Source organism: Nycticebus coucang, chromosome 11 (genome assembly GCF_027406575.1).
Source record: "Nycticebus coucang isolate mNycCou1 chromosome 11, mNycCou1.pri, whole genome shotgun sequence".
Lineage (NCBI taxonomy): Eukaryota > Metazoa > Chordata > Mammalia > Primates > Lorisidae > Nycticebus > Nycticebus coucang.
The window spans coordinates 74,313,913-74,330,667 of NC_069790.1; the positions used below are offsets into that span (position 1 = coordinate 74,313,913).

Here is a 16,755-nt window from a genome sequence, read left to right on the forward strand (position 1 = left end):
TTGGGCATCCTCGCAGACCCTGTGTTCACTCCATTTCACCTTGCTGTGTCTTTTTTTCTCTTTGGGATTGGGAGGGGACACTAAGCTGTGACCTAACAATTTGGAAGTACTTGCTTATGAGATCTGACTATGATTCTCAGTATGTGTCATTAGGTATATTTATTCTACATCTCACTTTAATTTTCTCCAAAATGAGAAAACATGATAGCTTTCGATCTCTAAATGATGGTGTGCAAGAGATTCTGCTAGAATGAAGGTTATGATCTTCTTTACTTTGTCGACTTTTCATGTTTAGTACCCAAGATAGATTCCTAAAAGAATTACTGTATCAGCAGGTCTGAATGTATTTAATCCTCGCAAAAACTAGTTTTCAGAGTGTTTGTACCAGTTCACTTTTCTACTGCTTGAGAATGTTCTAGGACGAACATGCTCCCTTGACAGCATTCATTATAATTTTAAGACCTTTGCAAATCTGAAAGGAAAATGTGGTGACTTATTTTAATTTTCATTTCTTTATTACTGGAGAGGCTGATGTTTCTACCTTTTTTTAAAAGCTATTTCTTGCTCCTTGTGATTATAAAACATAAAGGAATGGATAAGCCAGTAGTTTTTTGCTGATAATATGTTTACTGTATGAAAGTAGTCAAAGCGGCACATGAGATTTGTGTAACTCTTATAATTATTATTTTGCTTATGCGTTGGTGATAGATAACTTTTATTCCCACTGAGTCTGCTGTAATTTTAAAGAACAGTTATCACTATGTGCTCTGTAACCCATAACAGTAATTTTACATCTAGCAGAATTATTCCTATTTAATCTGATAAAGTTATTCTTTTTTTGTTATTTGGCATTTTCAAGTTATTGCAATAAGATAGCCTTCTTAGAGGAAATGGGCTTTTGTTTCTACCATGATTTTTGATAGAGGTACCAGAGGGGTGGAATAGAAGAAATGCTGAAATCTGCTGAAGGACAGTGGTGCTTGAATCTACACAGCTAGTCTACATTAGCTCTGGGGCTGACTGCACGTTTCCTGACTCCTTGTCTAGTTGCTTTCTACCTGGCAATGTCCTCGTTCTGTTAATCACATAAACACTAGCACTGGAATAGAAGTCTCAGTAAGCCTAATGCCCTCATCGGTGGGCCACTTATAATTTTAAGACCTTTGCAAATCTGAAAGGAAAATGTGGTGACTTGTTTTAATTTTCATTTCTTTATGAAAAAAGAAAAACATCAGAGGCTGATGTTTTTATCTTTTTTAAAAAGCAACCACTTTGACTAGTTTTACACATGGAGGGGGTGGGAAGGCTGAGGCTGTCCTGGACTGGCGAGGTGGGAGAAAGCAGTCAGTGCTCCTCTGGGGAGGCTGCTCTATGCTAAGAGCTCTCCTTTGGCTATGGGTCTATGTCTTCAGTGACCCGAATATGAGTGGGTCTGGCTCACACACCACACTTACTCCCACTGCCTCGTGAGATAGACTACACTTTGCCTCTCAGTCAAGATAAACAAGAAGACCGGAAGCTTTCTGTAAAGCGAAGAACACATTTTTGATAAACTGGTGTTCATAGCTGTTAGCAATAATTGAAAGGTGACAAGCTAGATAAGGCAGGGCAGGGCAGTGCATGCATATTAGATGCATAGTGCATTTTCCTATCCTTTCATAGTCTACCACGACACCTATAGTGTATGTTAAATAATTATTGACTTGAAATTTATTAGCTTGTTCATAAACCAATTCTAGAATTTGGGAAGCACGTGAGGTAAGACAGGGCAGGATATCTGAAGGAATAGAAACAAGGTTAAGTGACTTAGAGAAATTTACTTACCTATGACGTATATTCTTTAAAACTGTACTAAATATTTTCTTACTTCCAGGAAGTTTGTGCGTCTGTTACAGCCCCAAGTGTGCTTCTCTGGAGCAAATCACATACTCAGTGTTTTACATTCATAAAGGTACTTTTCATTTCTTTTTTACTTTTATGTAATCATTTTTTCCAAACAGTAGCAAATTAGATCTTAAGTCTTATTACCTTGCAATCAATTTTCATCAGTATGTTTATGCCTGTATACCTGTATGTATAATTCATGTCTCCTGAAAAAAAGTTACTAGTGGTGATTACTAAGTTAATTGTTTTCACACATCATAATTCTTATCGGGGCCTATATCTTTTTCTAGGCCTATGTAGGAATCCTAATGGAGGTATTCGCCCAAAGTGTGTTTGCTTTTTAGTTATAACTAGTTGAAAATTATCTATAGCTTTTACTTGCAAACTCACACAGGATTTTAGTTAAAAGTGTTTATGATCTCAGACCTAAACAGGTTTTGCAAATCTGAAAGGAAAATGTGGTACCTTGTTTTAGGCACGTCTTGTTTACTGAGATGTATTTATTTCATTTCACATATGTATGGCCCAAGATTTCGCTGTATCACGAGTAGAGAAACAACAATAAGATGCCCAGCCACCTCCATTTCTGCACTGGGTCACAGTATGGCCTTTTAGTCTGAACCATGCCAAGGAGTAATCATTTCACTTGTTTAGTTACTCATAATTAGTATTTGTGCAGCACGTAATGTGAGTGGAGTTAAAATGTTTCAAAGATGAAAATTTCCCCCAATATTTAAAAAATTTTACCACAGTTTGTTATTCTGCAGAAGTTCCTACCCTTACCTGCCATGGTTAGAGAGCAAAGTAAAGGGAGTTTAAGAACTTAGCAATGGAGAAACTAAAACTAACTTCAGAACGAGACATATATGTTATATGTGTACAGACTTTAATAGTGTTAGTGTGAGATTTCGTGGAAAATTTTCACACATTTTCCTAATGATTCATGTAAGGATCAAAACCAGGAAATAAAACTTTCCTGAAGATTAAGAGTTAGAAAAGTAGAGAGTAAGGCCCAGTGCAGTGAGTTTCACAGATACCCTTCCTAACTAAAAGTGGGATTTGAAGGTGACTGGGGCAAGTGTGAGGGTCTCGGTGACTGCCTGAGTATAGCAGTGAGCCTGGGTGGGGTGAGGCCCAGTGGTCATCTGGTCTCTACTATCTCTTGGATCCTTCCCTCCCTGAGCAGTTCACCTCTTTTTGGGATCCACGGTTATGTCTAAGCCCAGAACGACTACTCGATTGTGACTGCACACAGATGATCTACCTTCAATGCTGCCTTTGGAGAATGTGGGGGACTACGAAATCTGGAAGTCAGAAGATGCTTGCTGTATCAGTTTCACAGTCGCTAGAAATGAGGCGTGTTACCTAGAGTCACCTTGGGTGGAGTCTGCATTCTTTCTCTGGCTTCATGTTCTCTCTCTGCAGGACACAGCCAGACCTTCACTGCTGCTCTTGGGAGTGCGGGCTCACACGTGACGAAGGGTGTGACTTTTCTCAACCTCGGTGGGTGATGGAGATGGAGAGCTGTGCCTCTGCTAGGAGCACTCCTTCCGCACGCTGTGCCTTCCCTCCTCCTTCTCCGCCCTGTGTGCCCCATTTCTCATGCCTCCTGGACACTCAGGTTGTGATGACAATCAATAACCCTTTTGAAGCCTGATGGGAGAAGGTTTCTCTGGAACACACTTCTCCCTCTTAACCTCATTATCCTTTGGGTCTGTGGGGCGTGTCCTCCTTTTTAGGGAGTCTAGGCTATGAGCATTATTGCAGCAGTCTTAAAAAGCCATTTGTTAGTTTAAAAATGATGACTGTGTATGAGATGTCCCCTAACAGCCTGTGACAAATAAGACATCACGTCCCTTGATTCTTGAGAGGATGAGGCTTTTGGAAATTGTCTATTTCTTAGTGCTAATCATGAAAATCTCCCAAGTCTCATTAAGATTTGTAGATCCACTTGAGTGAGTTGTTTTCCTTGTGTAAATTTCATATTGTTTGGTTCCTCAATAGTGTTAAGTTTGAGCATATTAAGGGAGTCTATAATGAAAGAAATTTAAAGAGTTTATTGTACTTCCCTCCTGAAAACTGCTTTTTCACGCCAGTTGGGACATGGGGCACAAACAGCTTAGAGTAAGGAATAGAATTGTTATTTGCCTAGACGGGACATGGCACAATATTTTAAAAAAGAAAACTTCAAGTTTAGAGTACATGATCCTTTGATATCTTTTTCCATCCCTATTTCCCAGTCTGTTTACTGTCGTGACGAAGGGTTGGGAAAGCGTGATGTGAGAGGATTGAGCAAAGTGAGCATGAACTGATATGAAAGTCCATAAAAAGATTTTCATTTTGAACGATACTACTGATGTGGTTAGTTATCTTATGCTAGTGGGCTGGTATGTGGCAAATCTTAACATGATGTCTGAACCCGTGGGAAACTGCCTTAGAGGAGCTGGGTTCCACTGCTGCCTGTGATAATGGAGATGAATATAAGGTTTCCTGGGTCTGGGTCTGGTCTCCTATCAGCAGTGCTGTCTCAGCATCCCAGCTCAGGAGTGATGTGGGAAACTTTCCACTATGAAAACTTAGCATTTTGTGAGGGCAAAGGTACCTTTTTTTATTTTTATCCCCCCCTGGGAGGGACTTGAAAAGGTCAGGCATAACTTATTCTGTGGTCTTCAGAGTGCAGAGAGGGCAGAAATACGAGCTTTGCAAAAATAAGCTCTGTTATATAAGTTATCTTTCCTTCTTAAGCACATTTTATTTAATATGTACAAAATTATACCCAAGATTCAAACTGTTCTAGCAGCAATTTTTGTGACAATATTTATTGAGTAATGCTTTTTTTTGCTATTAATTCCATGCAATTTCTCTGAATTGCCACCTTATTTAAAGGAGCTTATGTTGATTGAAATATTAAAAATAGAGTTTTCTGTAATTCTCCCAAATACTTCTAGGTGAGAAAGATGTTTATAAACAGAAGCCTCTCATTTATCTTTAACGAATGTGTACTGTATGCTAGGTATTTTACTTCAGTGGTCTTGATCCTTATAGCAAGTCTGCTTGGTGATATTATCCCCATTTTATAGATAATGAAACTGAGGCTCAGAAAGAGTGAGTTATGTGCCCATGCGTATTTTAGAGTCACTTATGGGGGATACAATAGTGGTTTCTTTTCTTTTTCTTTAAAGTTTATTTATTAATTGACAAGTTATAATTCTGTATATCTACAGGGTACAGTGTGCTTCCATATATGGTGAAATGATCAAATCCGTCTAATTAACATATTCTGTATCAGTTTAATATTGCTGCTGTACCAATTTGCTAGAAACTTAGGGCTTTAACCAGTTCTAGAGGTCAGAATCTGAAATACTCTTGAAGGGCTAAAATCAAGGTGTGAACAGTTCTGGCTCCTTCTGGAGGCTCCAAGGAAGAATTCACTTCTCGTCTCCCCTGGCACCTGGGGGCTAGTTAGTACTCCCTGGCTTGTGGTCGCAGGACTCCATCACTTTCCTTGTCATATGGTCATCTTTTTCTTCTGTAGTCACATCTCCCCTTCTTATAAGGACTGTTGTGCTTTCATTGGGTCCTCCCTGGATAATCCATGACACTTTCTCTATCTCAAGATCCTAATCACACATACGAGGTCTCTCAACATAATTCTAGGCTTTGGGGATGAGCACACGAGTGTCCTCGGTGGCCGAGCCTGCCGCAGGTATAGTGACATTTCTGGTGAGACTACCCTGCACATTGAGGCACCCAGTATCTCTGAGCCTACTCACCAATGCCAGCAGGAATCCTCCCACCCTTACCCCAGTGATGTGACACCCCAAAGTAATCCCACATCCCCTAGGGACTAGTACCTCCCTAATAACTGGCGAAGTGAAAGAGCTAGGAGTTAACTAGGTCATTTGATACTCAAACCTTTTCCCCTATGTCCCACTACATTACTTGTGTTTTTCTACTAAAGTGTTACCATAATAATAAGATTATCACAACCATTTTGTACTAAGCACCTTAACATCATTTAATCCATTTTGACTGAAAGGCTATTTATGAATCAACTCATTTGAGTTTTATTTCCTTTCCTTTCTTTTACATTGAATGCTGTCTATGTAAATGATTAGCATGTGTTGCTTTGCTTCTTAGAGAAAGGAGGCTAGCTGGCTCATTTATAATCTAAATGTTTCATCTATATAAAATTCACTACCACCATGTGAATTTCTGTTTTTTCTAAGATCCTAGAAAAATTACCAACAAGGGCTACTTTTACCCTACCATTCTCCAGAAACTTATTTTTTTTATACCTTGTCTCAATTTGGGTACAAATTTTCTTGGTATAAAAATATCTAGTGCAGGGACTGATTCTTTGATATCTTTTTCCATCCCTATTTCCCAGTCTGTCTACTGTCATGACCAAGGGTTAGGAAAGCATGATGTCTCAAAGGAGTCGGGCGCCGGCCCCATATGCTGGAGGTGGTGGGTTCAGACCCAGCCCCGGCCAAAAAAAAAAAGGAAAGCATGATGTGAGGGGACTGAGCAAAGTGAGGACTAAAGGGACTGAAGGTATGAATTCTAAGCAGCTCGCTATGTGAGGAAATAAATTAGTACTTCATAAAGTGTCAGGATCTCTGCAGAGATCGTTTTGATGAATATCAATTTGAAGGTTCTCTAAACAAGATGATGATGATGATGAGTGGGCAAACGTGAGGAACTAAATGTTAGAGCTTCCCCAAAGTGGAGGAAATTATGAAGAAAATTTCCATTATGAACTATTTCTAGTCTATCAGACTAAGGAATAATTCATGTTGTTTGAATTCCAATTTGTTCCCAGTGATCATTTAGTTTCACAATAAGCTACAGTTCACTTAGAAACAAAGTATAAATTAAGAAAACCGTGGATAAATGTCTGAAAAAATTAGCCACAGATAGAAATAAATGAGATCTGGCTAGTGAGATGAAATGTATTGGCGTCAGACATCTTTACATTGGCAAAAACTTCTGTGCTTTGAGAAGTTCAAAGAAAAACAGTGTGACGTTCTGGGCTTTATCTGTACCCTATGGCTCTTACCACATGACGATGACATAAACCTTTCTCTCCTGCAGACTATTATGTGGCTGTTTACATACCTGGTCATTTCTTCCATCTACTTAACATTCAGCATCCAGACTTGATCTGCCACAGTCTGTTTCAGACAGGTATGGCTGTAGTTTTTCTCTGATAAATATGGCCTATTTGCATTTGTCTTGACTTTGATATCAAGTTTGGGTGAGAGGAGGTTCTTTAATCTGATTTTTTTTTTTTTTTTTTTTTGGCCAGGAAATAATGAAATGGTTGATATGCTACCTCATGGCTCCTTACAGTCACTGTCACAGTCCCTGGTCCTGGATTGTTGTTCCGGAAAGCTCTATAGAGCATTCCTCAACCAGTCCTATTTATTATGGTTCCTATGGAACACCTCCCGAGACTATGAGAAGATGGCTGCATTGCACTGTGTGCTGTCCTGTGGCCGAGGCCCACGGTTCCTGGAAGGCCAGGTGCGAATGTCGCTCATGTTTAATAATTAGCAAATAGACAATAGTGAATGTGTTTATTTGATGGTTGAAAATGATCAGACGTTACTTCTCTCTGGTAACACTTAGTGAGCTTTGTGGTCTCTTAACATATTCTTTTGTGGTTTGTTTTTTATGGATCTTTATGAGACTTTAGACTGAGAGTATGTCTTGTTTTTATTTATTTATTTATTTATTTTTACATATACGTGTGTTTATTAGGTTTCCACTTTTTGCCTTCACAAAATTAAAAAGGCTTAAAATTTAACAACAATAACAATGTTTAAGATAAGGCCTAGAAACAAAAACCTCATAAAGAACGAGAGAAGGTAAATACATTCAGAAAAGAAATCAGACATACCTGGGGTATGTCGGTTTTTTGAGTATTTTCTTTTCCATATTGTGAATAAATGTTTAGCAACATCATTAACATTCTAAAGAAATGCTCAGTTAATAATGAGTTTCTCAAATGTCTACTTTTTCTCCTGGTCTGTATTTGGTGCGTAATTATCAAAAGGGATGAAATCTGGTGGCAGATATTATAGCCTTTTTAATAAAGATAGCTCACATTGGCATTGCACGTTGTAGTTTGCAAAGCACTTTCACACATTCTCTGTCACTTAATTTTTGCAACTATCCTGTGAAGTCAGAGAAATTCCCTTACCAGACTTGTATGGGACCAATGGGTGGTTGTTTAATTAAATAAATACATTAGACATTTTATTTTAATATAAAATATTAAAATGCTCATTATGATGTAATTTAAGGCCTTTTGATATAAATTAAGGTCTTTGTGCACCGGCTAATTGGAGTTCAGAGTCATTTTTCTTGCTTAAAACCACTAGGAATGGGTCATCTTTAACTTCCTGGTACTTTTTTTTTTTGAGACAGAGTCTCACTATGTTGCCCTCGGTAGAGTGCTGTGGCGTCACAGCTCACAGCAACCTCAAGCTTTTGGGCTAAAGCTATTCTCTTGCCTCTGCTTCCCAAGTAGCTAGGACTACAGGCGACCACCACAATGCCCGGCTATTTTTTGTTGCAGTTGTCATTGTCATTTAGCTGGCCCGGGCTGGGTTCGAAACTGCCAGCCTTGGTGTATGTGGCTGGAGCCATAACCACAGTGCTACGGGCACCGAGCCAACTTCCTGTTACTTTTTAAAGATTTTTATTTCTAAGGTCAATAAGACTCATCTGAAGCAATCTGTGCCTATCAGCCATTTTTTGCTCAATCTTTTATATTTGTCTAACCTACACCTAGTTTTTTAGTAAGTATTATAGATACCTACCTTTGAGTCTTTCCAAAGCATTCACCTTTTATTGACCCAACACTCTTTTTGCATCTGTACATGTATTTAACTTGTTTACAGTGATATTTTATTAAATTACCTAATTGTGAAAAATAAGTAGCATAGATAGGTTTGGAATAAAACAGCTTGGTGGTGGGAACAGAATGTGAGTATGATTGTGGCAGTACATAAGGAGTGTCATTGCTCTGCAGGTGAGAGTGGTTAGAGAGGCTGAGGGAGAGCTGTTGATATACGGCAGGGACAATCCCTCCTTTGGGATGGAGGTAGACTAGTGCTCATGAAGATTAGCTGCAGTCACACTGATGATTGAGCTGGGATTCACACCCAGGCCTGCTGCCTGCTAGCCTGGCAGTTTTGTTTTGCTTTGTTTTCACAGCTCTTCCCAGTGGTGTTTTGCTGTAACATGACCTGTTCTAGCAACAAACAAACAAACATTGGGTTGAAAAAGGTTTATTTGGACACCAGCCAAGGACATTTATTAAAAAGATGTATAAAAAGGAACCTTATTTGTAATATAGTTTTTTTACCCACCTGGATTTGCATTATGTATCCTGAAGAAAGTGTAGAAATGAATATATTTTTAGGCAATTCCAAAATAGATACAGAATTTAAAAGGTTCATATATATCTGTACTTCCTTGGTGGTGGGGTGGAGCGTAGATTCAAATACCAACAGAGTTCTGTCTTACTTTTTAAAGATTATTCAATGGGTTTCTGAGAAGGCCTCTGCCTGCCATTCATTTGACCTCATTCAGGAATTTCTAATTGGTAAGTGTGCTGATGCCGCACCTTAAGTTGCGTACTTGACCCTTTTGCTGGAGGGAAAGCAGTAAATTGATAATGAATGCCTCAACTTGTCAAAATGCTGCTTAGGAGCACTTTAAAACAGACTCTATTATAGTCAGCAGCTAATTAAATTTCATTCTCTTGTGGTTTCCTGAGAAGCAGTGGCTGTTCAGAGACTGATGAGATAAGAAACTGGATTTTGATTCTGTGACCTTATTAGTGATTTTTTTTTTCAGTAAAATGAACTTTTCCAGCCCAGATTTGTGCTGGCTGCTTTTGTATAAAGTGGTATAATGTCATCTGGGTAGATGTAGTACTAAATAAAAATGCTTTGAAATTATTCTCATTGTAAAAAAACAGAAACTGAACATTTTCCTCAGTAGATACAATCATAATGGTTAACCTCTTGAGGATGAGGGATAGGTACTGAAAATTTTTGTTGGTTTGCTTGAATTGTCAACTGCCTCCTTATTAAACCACATCTTTTTTTTTTTCTTTAACCTTTCAAACATCTACTCAGCTTCTTCATATTGGAGTGTGTATCCAAAAACAAGTAACGTGGATAAACTCTTGCCATATTCCTCAGTGCTCACTTGGAATATAGTAAGTTAAGACTTTGTATTCTGTATGCAATTAAAATCAATTCACAGTTATGGATCAGTTACATGCCATTCCTGTTGTAGTAGCCAAGGTTCTGATTTCTTTCTTTCTTTCTTTTTTTACTGTGTTACCCTGGGTAGAGTGCCCTGGCATCATAGCTTACAGCAACCTCAAACTCTTGGGGTTCAAGCGATCCTACTACCTCAGCATCCTGAGTTAGCTGGGATTACAGGCACTTGCTACAATGCCTGGCTATTTTTTCTATTTTTAGTAGAGACGAGGTCTTGCTTTTGCTCAGGCTGGTCTCAAAGTCCTGAACTCAAACGATCCACCTACTTCGGCCTCCCAGAGTGCTAGGATTACAGGTGTGAGCCATTGCACCCGGCCAAGATTGTGATTTAATTTCTGTTTTAACTTATAAGGAACTGGAATTTTCTGGCAGAAAAGTAATAGTGAATCCCTGCTATTGACCAAAAGGATTTATATAAAAAGCAGTAAAGTTAAAGGAAAAGATAGATATACAGGGTATTTATTGCTCTTTCTACTACCAGGCAGAACTAAACCTCTATCGTGGTGTTTTTATAAAATGTTAGTATTTTTTTTTTTAATGACTGGAATGGATTGAAATATTTATTAGGTTTTTATAAATGAGGAACGGCTGGATCACTGCTGTTTTATTGGGTAGATTAGGATCTCCATGGCTCATAAAGAAAACTATAATAACTGCAGAGCTTCAAGATCAGCAAGAACCAACAATCTTAGGCATATCACTCCATTCAAGTTTTCTTCCTGTTGGTCTGGAATCTTTCCTTTTATATTAGGAAACAGTGCTGGGGCATGGTGACTCATGCTTGTAATCCTAGCACTCTGGGAGGCTGAGTCAGGTGGATTGCTTGAGCTCAGAAGTTTGAGACCAGCCTGAGTAAGAGCGAGACCCTGTCTCTAAAAATAGCTGGGCATTGTGGTGGGTGCCTGTAGTCCCAGCTACTAGGGAGGCTGAGGCAGGAGGATCACTTGAGCCCAAGAGTTTGAGATTGCCATGAGCTTATGTGATGGTGCCATGGCATTCTACTTGGGGCAACTGAGTATGATTCTGTCTCAAAAATAAAAATAATAAAATTAAATAAATTAGGAAATGGTGAGCTAAGACACTGTTCGTTCTCTTTAACATGGTGCAGTACACTGAGCTTTGCTGAACTAGCAAGTGAAAGCACTCAGAGGCTGCACCTGAGAGAGGTTCTGCCTCTCTCCTTTCATATATGAACAAGAGGCTTGTATCAAAAACATATTTAGAAAAATACATTGCATTTAGGTAACATAGGAAAATACATACTAGGATAAATTATGAAACTTCCCATTTTATATTTAGACCATGACCGAATACAGTCCTATCAAGCGTGTTGGATTCCATTCTAGATTTTAGATGTGCACAGTGGTAGTGTTTTTCTAAAGGCAACCTTTTTTTTTTCTTGTCTTTTGTTCATTAATAGTTATTAGGTTTTTGTGCCTAACCGTAGAATTATAAAGGAAAGCCCTGAGCTTGGTCCTTCTCTAGGCTCCTGTAGTTTTCTTTCGGAAGGCTTGCGAATGTACATGCAGACTCTGTGGTAATGTGGCAGGAAGTCTGCAGGTTACACCACCCAGAGTCAGGAAATGCACATCTCAGCGCCCTCCACACCACCACCCACTGCTGGGTGTTCTGTGCTCAGGGCTTGTACCACCACATTAGTTCCCAGGGTGATGTTGGAAGACTGAGCACGTGTTAATGGCGTGTGGTGTGAGAATATCATCATGAAGACAGCTGCACTCATACATTTTTCAGGACTCCGTGGGGCAGCAGTGCCATTGTGGACATACACAGAGTGACATCAGGAAGTACAACACAAAACCACATTATAAACTCTGGATACTGAGCTTGTCTTGGGGTTTACCATGTCGTTTTAAACTTCTTGTGGTTGGAGTAGGTTACCTTGAAGTTCCCTTGTAAGCCTGAAAGTTTGTGAGCCTGTGCTTATCTTTAGCATTGATGGAAATCATTTGTTTTCCTTTCTCTAATTCACAAATGCTCTCAATGTTATATGACCTCAATAAAAAGTTGCCACAGGAGACAACAGTCATTTCATCCCTCCATAGAGCAAAAACTGACTTGGATTTTTAAGATACTAGAAAATATGGTGCTCTTACGCACAGATAATCCTGAATTATGCTTTGTAAACAATTGTAACTATTATAAAATGCTATTGTTATAGTTATTATAAAGTGCTATTCTTAACCTAAAACTGTGGTGAAATTTTAATGCTTTTCAAAGGTATCTTCTGTTGCTGAGTAGTGATAAGTGAAACCCAGGGTAGATTCTTCTCAGAGGCTTTCTACTGTCACAATGCAGAACTCCGTTTCTTGAATTTTCTGAAAAATTTTTTCTATCACTGCAATGCTCTTTTTCACAGGAAAACTGCATATCAGTTAAATCTAGGCATTTAAGTTCTAAACAAATGCCAGTTTTTATTTCTACACAGCACTTCCTTAATTATTTTCTCATATGTCATTTTTTTAGGAAGTGAAAGCTGAATTGACCAGATGAGAGGCCAATTACATAACTAACATAGAGACACACTTTTCAAAACAACAGTGGATACAGGGCAATTTTGAAAATTTTTCTTTTTATTCAATTTCTGTTTTAATGCTGACTAGTTAGTGCAGAGTGTTATGGTGTGGACTTCCTGATAGGAATTGCTCACCTTCAGATTTACCATTGTGATAGTGCTGCAGAAATGCTTTATCAGGAGCTCTTATTTCTGAAATGAAGCTGGACAATGAGGTACAGGAAAATCTTCCATTGAAGTCAGGAAGAATCCAATTGTTCCTGGTTCCTTCTCTTGAGCCAGTGACCAACTATGATATATGTAAGTGAAAGAAGAAGAAGGAAGGAGTATAAATAACAGAACAGTCCCCCTTTATTATTACATTTGGTGCAAATGTCATTTGCCGCATTTGTTCCTAAATAGAAATGCATTAAAAAATACACTCTCAGCTCTCCAATTCTTTATAGTCTTCTCCTCTCCTTTAGAGACCCTGTCAACTATTAAAATTGTGACTTAAAAGAATATTTCCCTTCCTGAGACAAGAGATAGGCTGTGTTCCCTGTTATTTATATACTCCAAGGTTTATTTAAAGTAGAGATTAGCAAACTGGAAGCTGCCCACAGCTTCTGTCTGTACAAACACACTTCCTGAAAGCTTGAGCTGGTTTGTAGTTGATCTGTTGAGCAGTTGTGCATACATATTTTTCCCCACTACAGGAAATTCCTGGAATAACACTTGTGACGGAAGACATTGAGTTGCCTCTTATGAAGGTAAGTCCCTTACGGGGAGAGGCTAAAGCACAGACGCATGTGGCTAAAGCTCTGCAGCCCTCAGTATCATGGTGGTCCCAGAAGGGATGCAAATGGGCAGGGTAGGGTAGGAGCTGGTTCTCTGGAGAATTCTTCGTGAGTGAGTGAGTGGTCACGGTATGATGTTACAGCAATTATTAGGCACACTCTTTGAGGAGGGAAGTTTCCTAAAGGTAGGAGAGAATTACAGTGCTTAACCTAAACTGCATAGAACTAGCACTTGCCGCTGTGCCTCAAACCAGTCCAGGCTGGAGGAGCTCTTATAAATTACCTTTAGAGAGCCTGGTAGCTGTTTTTGCCTCATTTGCATTGTCACTGCCTCAAAATGTGTGTGTGCACATGCACTCACACACACAAGGAATTTCCGATCTTAAAACCATTAAGTAATCTGGGCTGGGATTATCAGATTTCCTGCAGGTTCTAAGACAGCTTTTCTGTTTCTCAAGAGTGATCTATATATTGGCTCACCATGTGGTCTCAGTCCAGCTGAGAACCTTCAGCTCTAGGTGTTAGTGTCTTTCCGCAATCTGGTGGTTTCAGAAGCCTTCAGAGAACAATAGAGAGAAGAGGTTGGGGTGGGGGGAGGAGGGTGACTAGAGAAGAACACACGTGTAGTTAAAAACAGGGGAGTAGTTTAGCATGGTTTCCTTGAAGCTTCTTTGTTGCTTTTGGCATGGCCTTCTGCTAATTACAGCTTGGCGTGAACAGGGAAATCTCAGCTCCCCGCAGCAGGTGGTGCAGTGAGCCTTTTATTACAGTTCTTTTTTTTTTTTTTTGACCGGGGTGGGTTTGAACCTGTCACCTCTGGTGCCCTACTCCTTTGAGCCACAGGCACTGCCCCACTGTGAGCCTTTTATTTACATTTGATTCTTTTGGATCCATGAAAGTGCTTCATCTGTATTTGCAGCCGCTCCTCATTGCTCACTTTGCTGCTTCACTGTCTGAGCTCTGCCTCCTGTCCTATCAGGAGTGACATTAGAGCAGTGGTTCTCCACCTTCCTAATGCCTCCTAATGCCGTGATCCTTTACTACAGTTCCTCATGTTGTGGTGACCCCCAACCATAAAATTATTTTCATTGCTACTTCATAAATGTGATTTTGCTGCTGTTATGAATTGGAATGTAAATATCTGATATGCAGGATGTATTTTCATTGTTACAGAGGGGTCGTGACCCATAGGTTGAAAACCACTGCATTAGATTCTCATAGAAGTGGGAACCCTAATGTAAACTCCACATGTGAGGGATCTAGGTTGTGTGTTCCTTATGAGAATCTAAACCCCCATCTGCACCCCTGCAATCTCTGTCCTTGGAAAAATTGTCTTCCATGAAACTGGTCCCTTGTGCCAAAGGAGTTGGGGTTTCCCAGGATAGGCCAGGCCTGGGCAGCTGGGGAAGGCCACAGTGTTTGAGGTCACAGTGATGGTCTAGGTCAAGAGAGGACGGATTGGGATGGTTTCATGGGTCTGGGTTTTGGTTCTAGGAAGAATCCCTCGAGATAGAGTGATGAGCTGTGTTTCTAGGCAGCGGTGTGGTACTGCTATGAAGCCCTACTAACGTAGGAAGATAAAGGGAAAAGAATGGTTTTATTAATAGTTTAAAAGGTATATTAACAGATTCCACCCTTTCTTATTATTGTTTCTGCCTTTACCACTACTCCTATTAAACCCATAATATTTTTAATGGACAATCATTTAGTGAAGAAAAATTTTGAAATGAAATGTCAGCCACAATTCTGCAGTTTTAATATATCAGTTGTGTATTTTCCCTCATTTCTCCTTGGTCTTTGTCATAGGAATGTGTATTTTACCTAGTAGTAATTGTGATCTAGAGATATTTGATAAATATTACAAATTATAATCATTTTTTATTATTAAGCTACTTAAGCTTAATAATTTCTTTTTTTTAATGATTATGATTTCTATAACTCCATAGGATTCCAGTGGGTTGTTATGTCTTAACTCAATTATTCTTTTGTTTTGGACAGTCTCAAGCCCTCAATTAAAAAAAATTACTGTTAAAAATAATGTTGCAGTGCATATTTTGTACACGCAGTTTTTCTTTTAACTTGTTCCTCGAAGGCTAAGTGCTCAGGAGTATCACTGGGTGAAAGACTATGACAATTTTTACAGTTTTTTATTTTTTTTTCAGTTTTTTTGGCCGGGCCTGGGTTTGAACCTGCCACCTCTGGTATATGGGGCCAGCACCCTACTCCTTTGAGCCACAGGTGCTGTCCAATTTTTATACCTTTTAATTCTTATTTTATTGTTAAGTTGATAGTCAACAGAAGTTGTGATAATTTACAGTGTTATAAGGTATTTGTGAGTTTACCAATTTTACTATGACCTTATCAACATTGTCTATTTTCATTTCAAAAATTAAAAAGCATAAAACAGTGATGGGAAAGTCCTCTTGAGCTTTTTACCCATTGGCTTAATCAAAGACTATGATTGGCTTTGCTTAGGAACCAACTAGTTTATTTTTGCCCTCTGGGGTGTGTGTGTAAAATGACGTGTTTATGTCTTCCACGTCCTCTTCTCCTTTAGGGCTTACTCCCTCTTACCTCTCACTTTTTTCCTCTTCTCTCTGTATCTTTAGCATTTGGCTCTGCATTTGTTTCCCATTAACCACCCCCACACATCTGTGGAAGCATTTTGGCGGCTCCACTGTGTTCACGTGCTAGTGGTTACTTAGGACAAGTTTGAAATATTATAGATCTCTCTATGACCTCTCCACACAGACGTGATCCAGCAGGGAAGGCAGAGCTGAATGCTGGCACTGGCCTTGCACTAGCGAGAAGACAGTACTCGATTTGGTTTGACCTGCTGCCTCCACCGCCACCCAGTGGCTCAGCTGAGAACCCCAATCAGTACCTTCCGGTTCACAAGACACCTGGCCCTGATAGCTCTCATTTGTTTCCCATCTCGGCTAGCACAATACCACTCACTATAAGCTGCTGCCTTTGCCTTTGACCTACTTCTTCTGCCCCAAATCCCAGCTTAATTATACTGTGAAAGACCTGATTGCAGTGGCATAGCCCAACCCTCTGCTCCTCCCTGCCTAGTTCCAGTTATGGGACTGTTCTTGTTATGCTTACCTGGTAGGAGTCGGCTCTGAACACTCATGACTTGAATGGCAAATTGCCTTTCGAATGTGTGCTTGCTGCCATACTGTTTCCTGGAGGCCCATGGGATCCCTGTTTACTCTGACCACACTTTTCATTCTCCCTGGTGGATAAGTGCTAT

The 16,755-nt window shown here is 39.5% G+C and overlaps 1 protein-coding gene across 6 annotated transcripts in view; it reads left to right on the forward strand.

Moving 5' to 3' along the window:
* The window catches only part of GSAP (gamma-secretase activating protein), a 102,422-nt gene that overhangs the window by 62,111 nt on the left and 23,556 nt on the right, over positions 1-16,755 (forward strand). For all 6 annotated transcript variants that reach the window (XR_008372932.1, XM_053553890.1, XM_053553888.1 and 3 more), the window contains 7 exons: positions 1,874-1,951; positions 3,310-3,387; positions 6,982-7,074; positions 7,196-7,413; positions 9,433-9,502; positions 10,041-10,123; positions 13,419-13,472. Coding sequence is in view for 5 of the 6 variants with exons in the window: in XM_053553890.1 (XP_053409865.1) it covers positions 1,874-1,951; positions 3,310-3,387; positions 6,982-7,074; positions 7,196-7,413; positions 9,433-9,502; positions 10,041-10,123; positions 13,419-13,472 (674 nt within the window). In the remaining variant the exon portion in view is untranslated. The remainder of the gene's footprint in view (positions 1-1,873; positions 1,952-3,309; positions 3,388-6,981; positions 7,075-7,195; positions 7,414-9,432; positions 9,503-10,040; positions 10,124-13,418; positions 13,473-16,755) is intronic.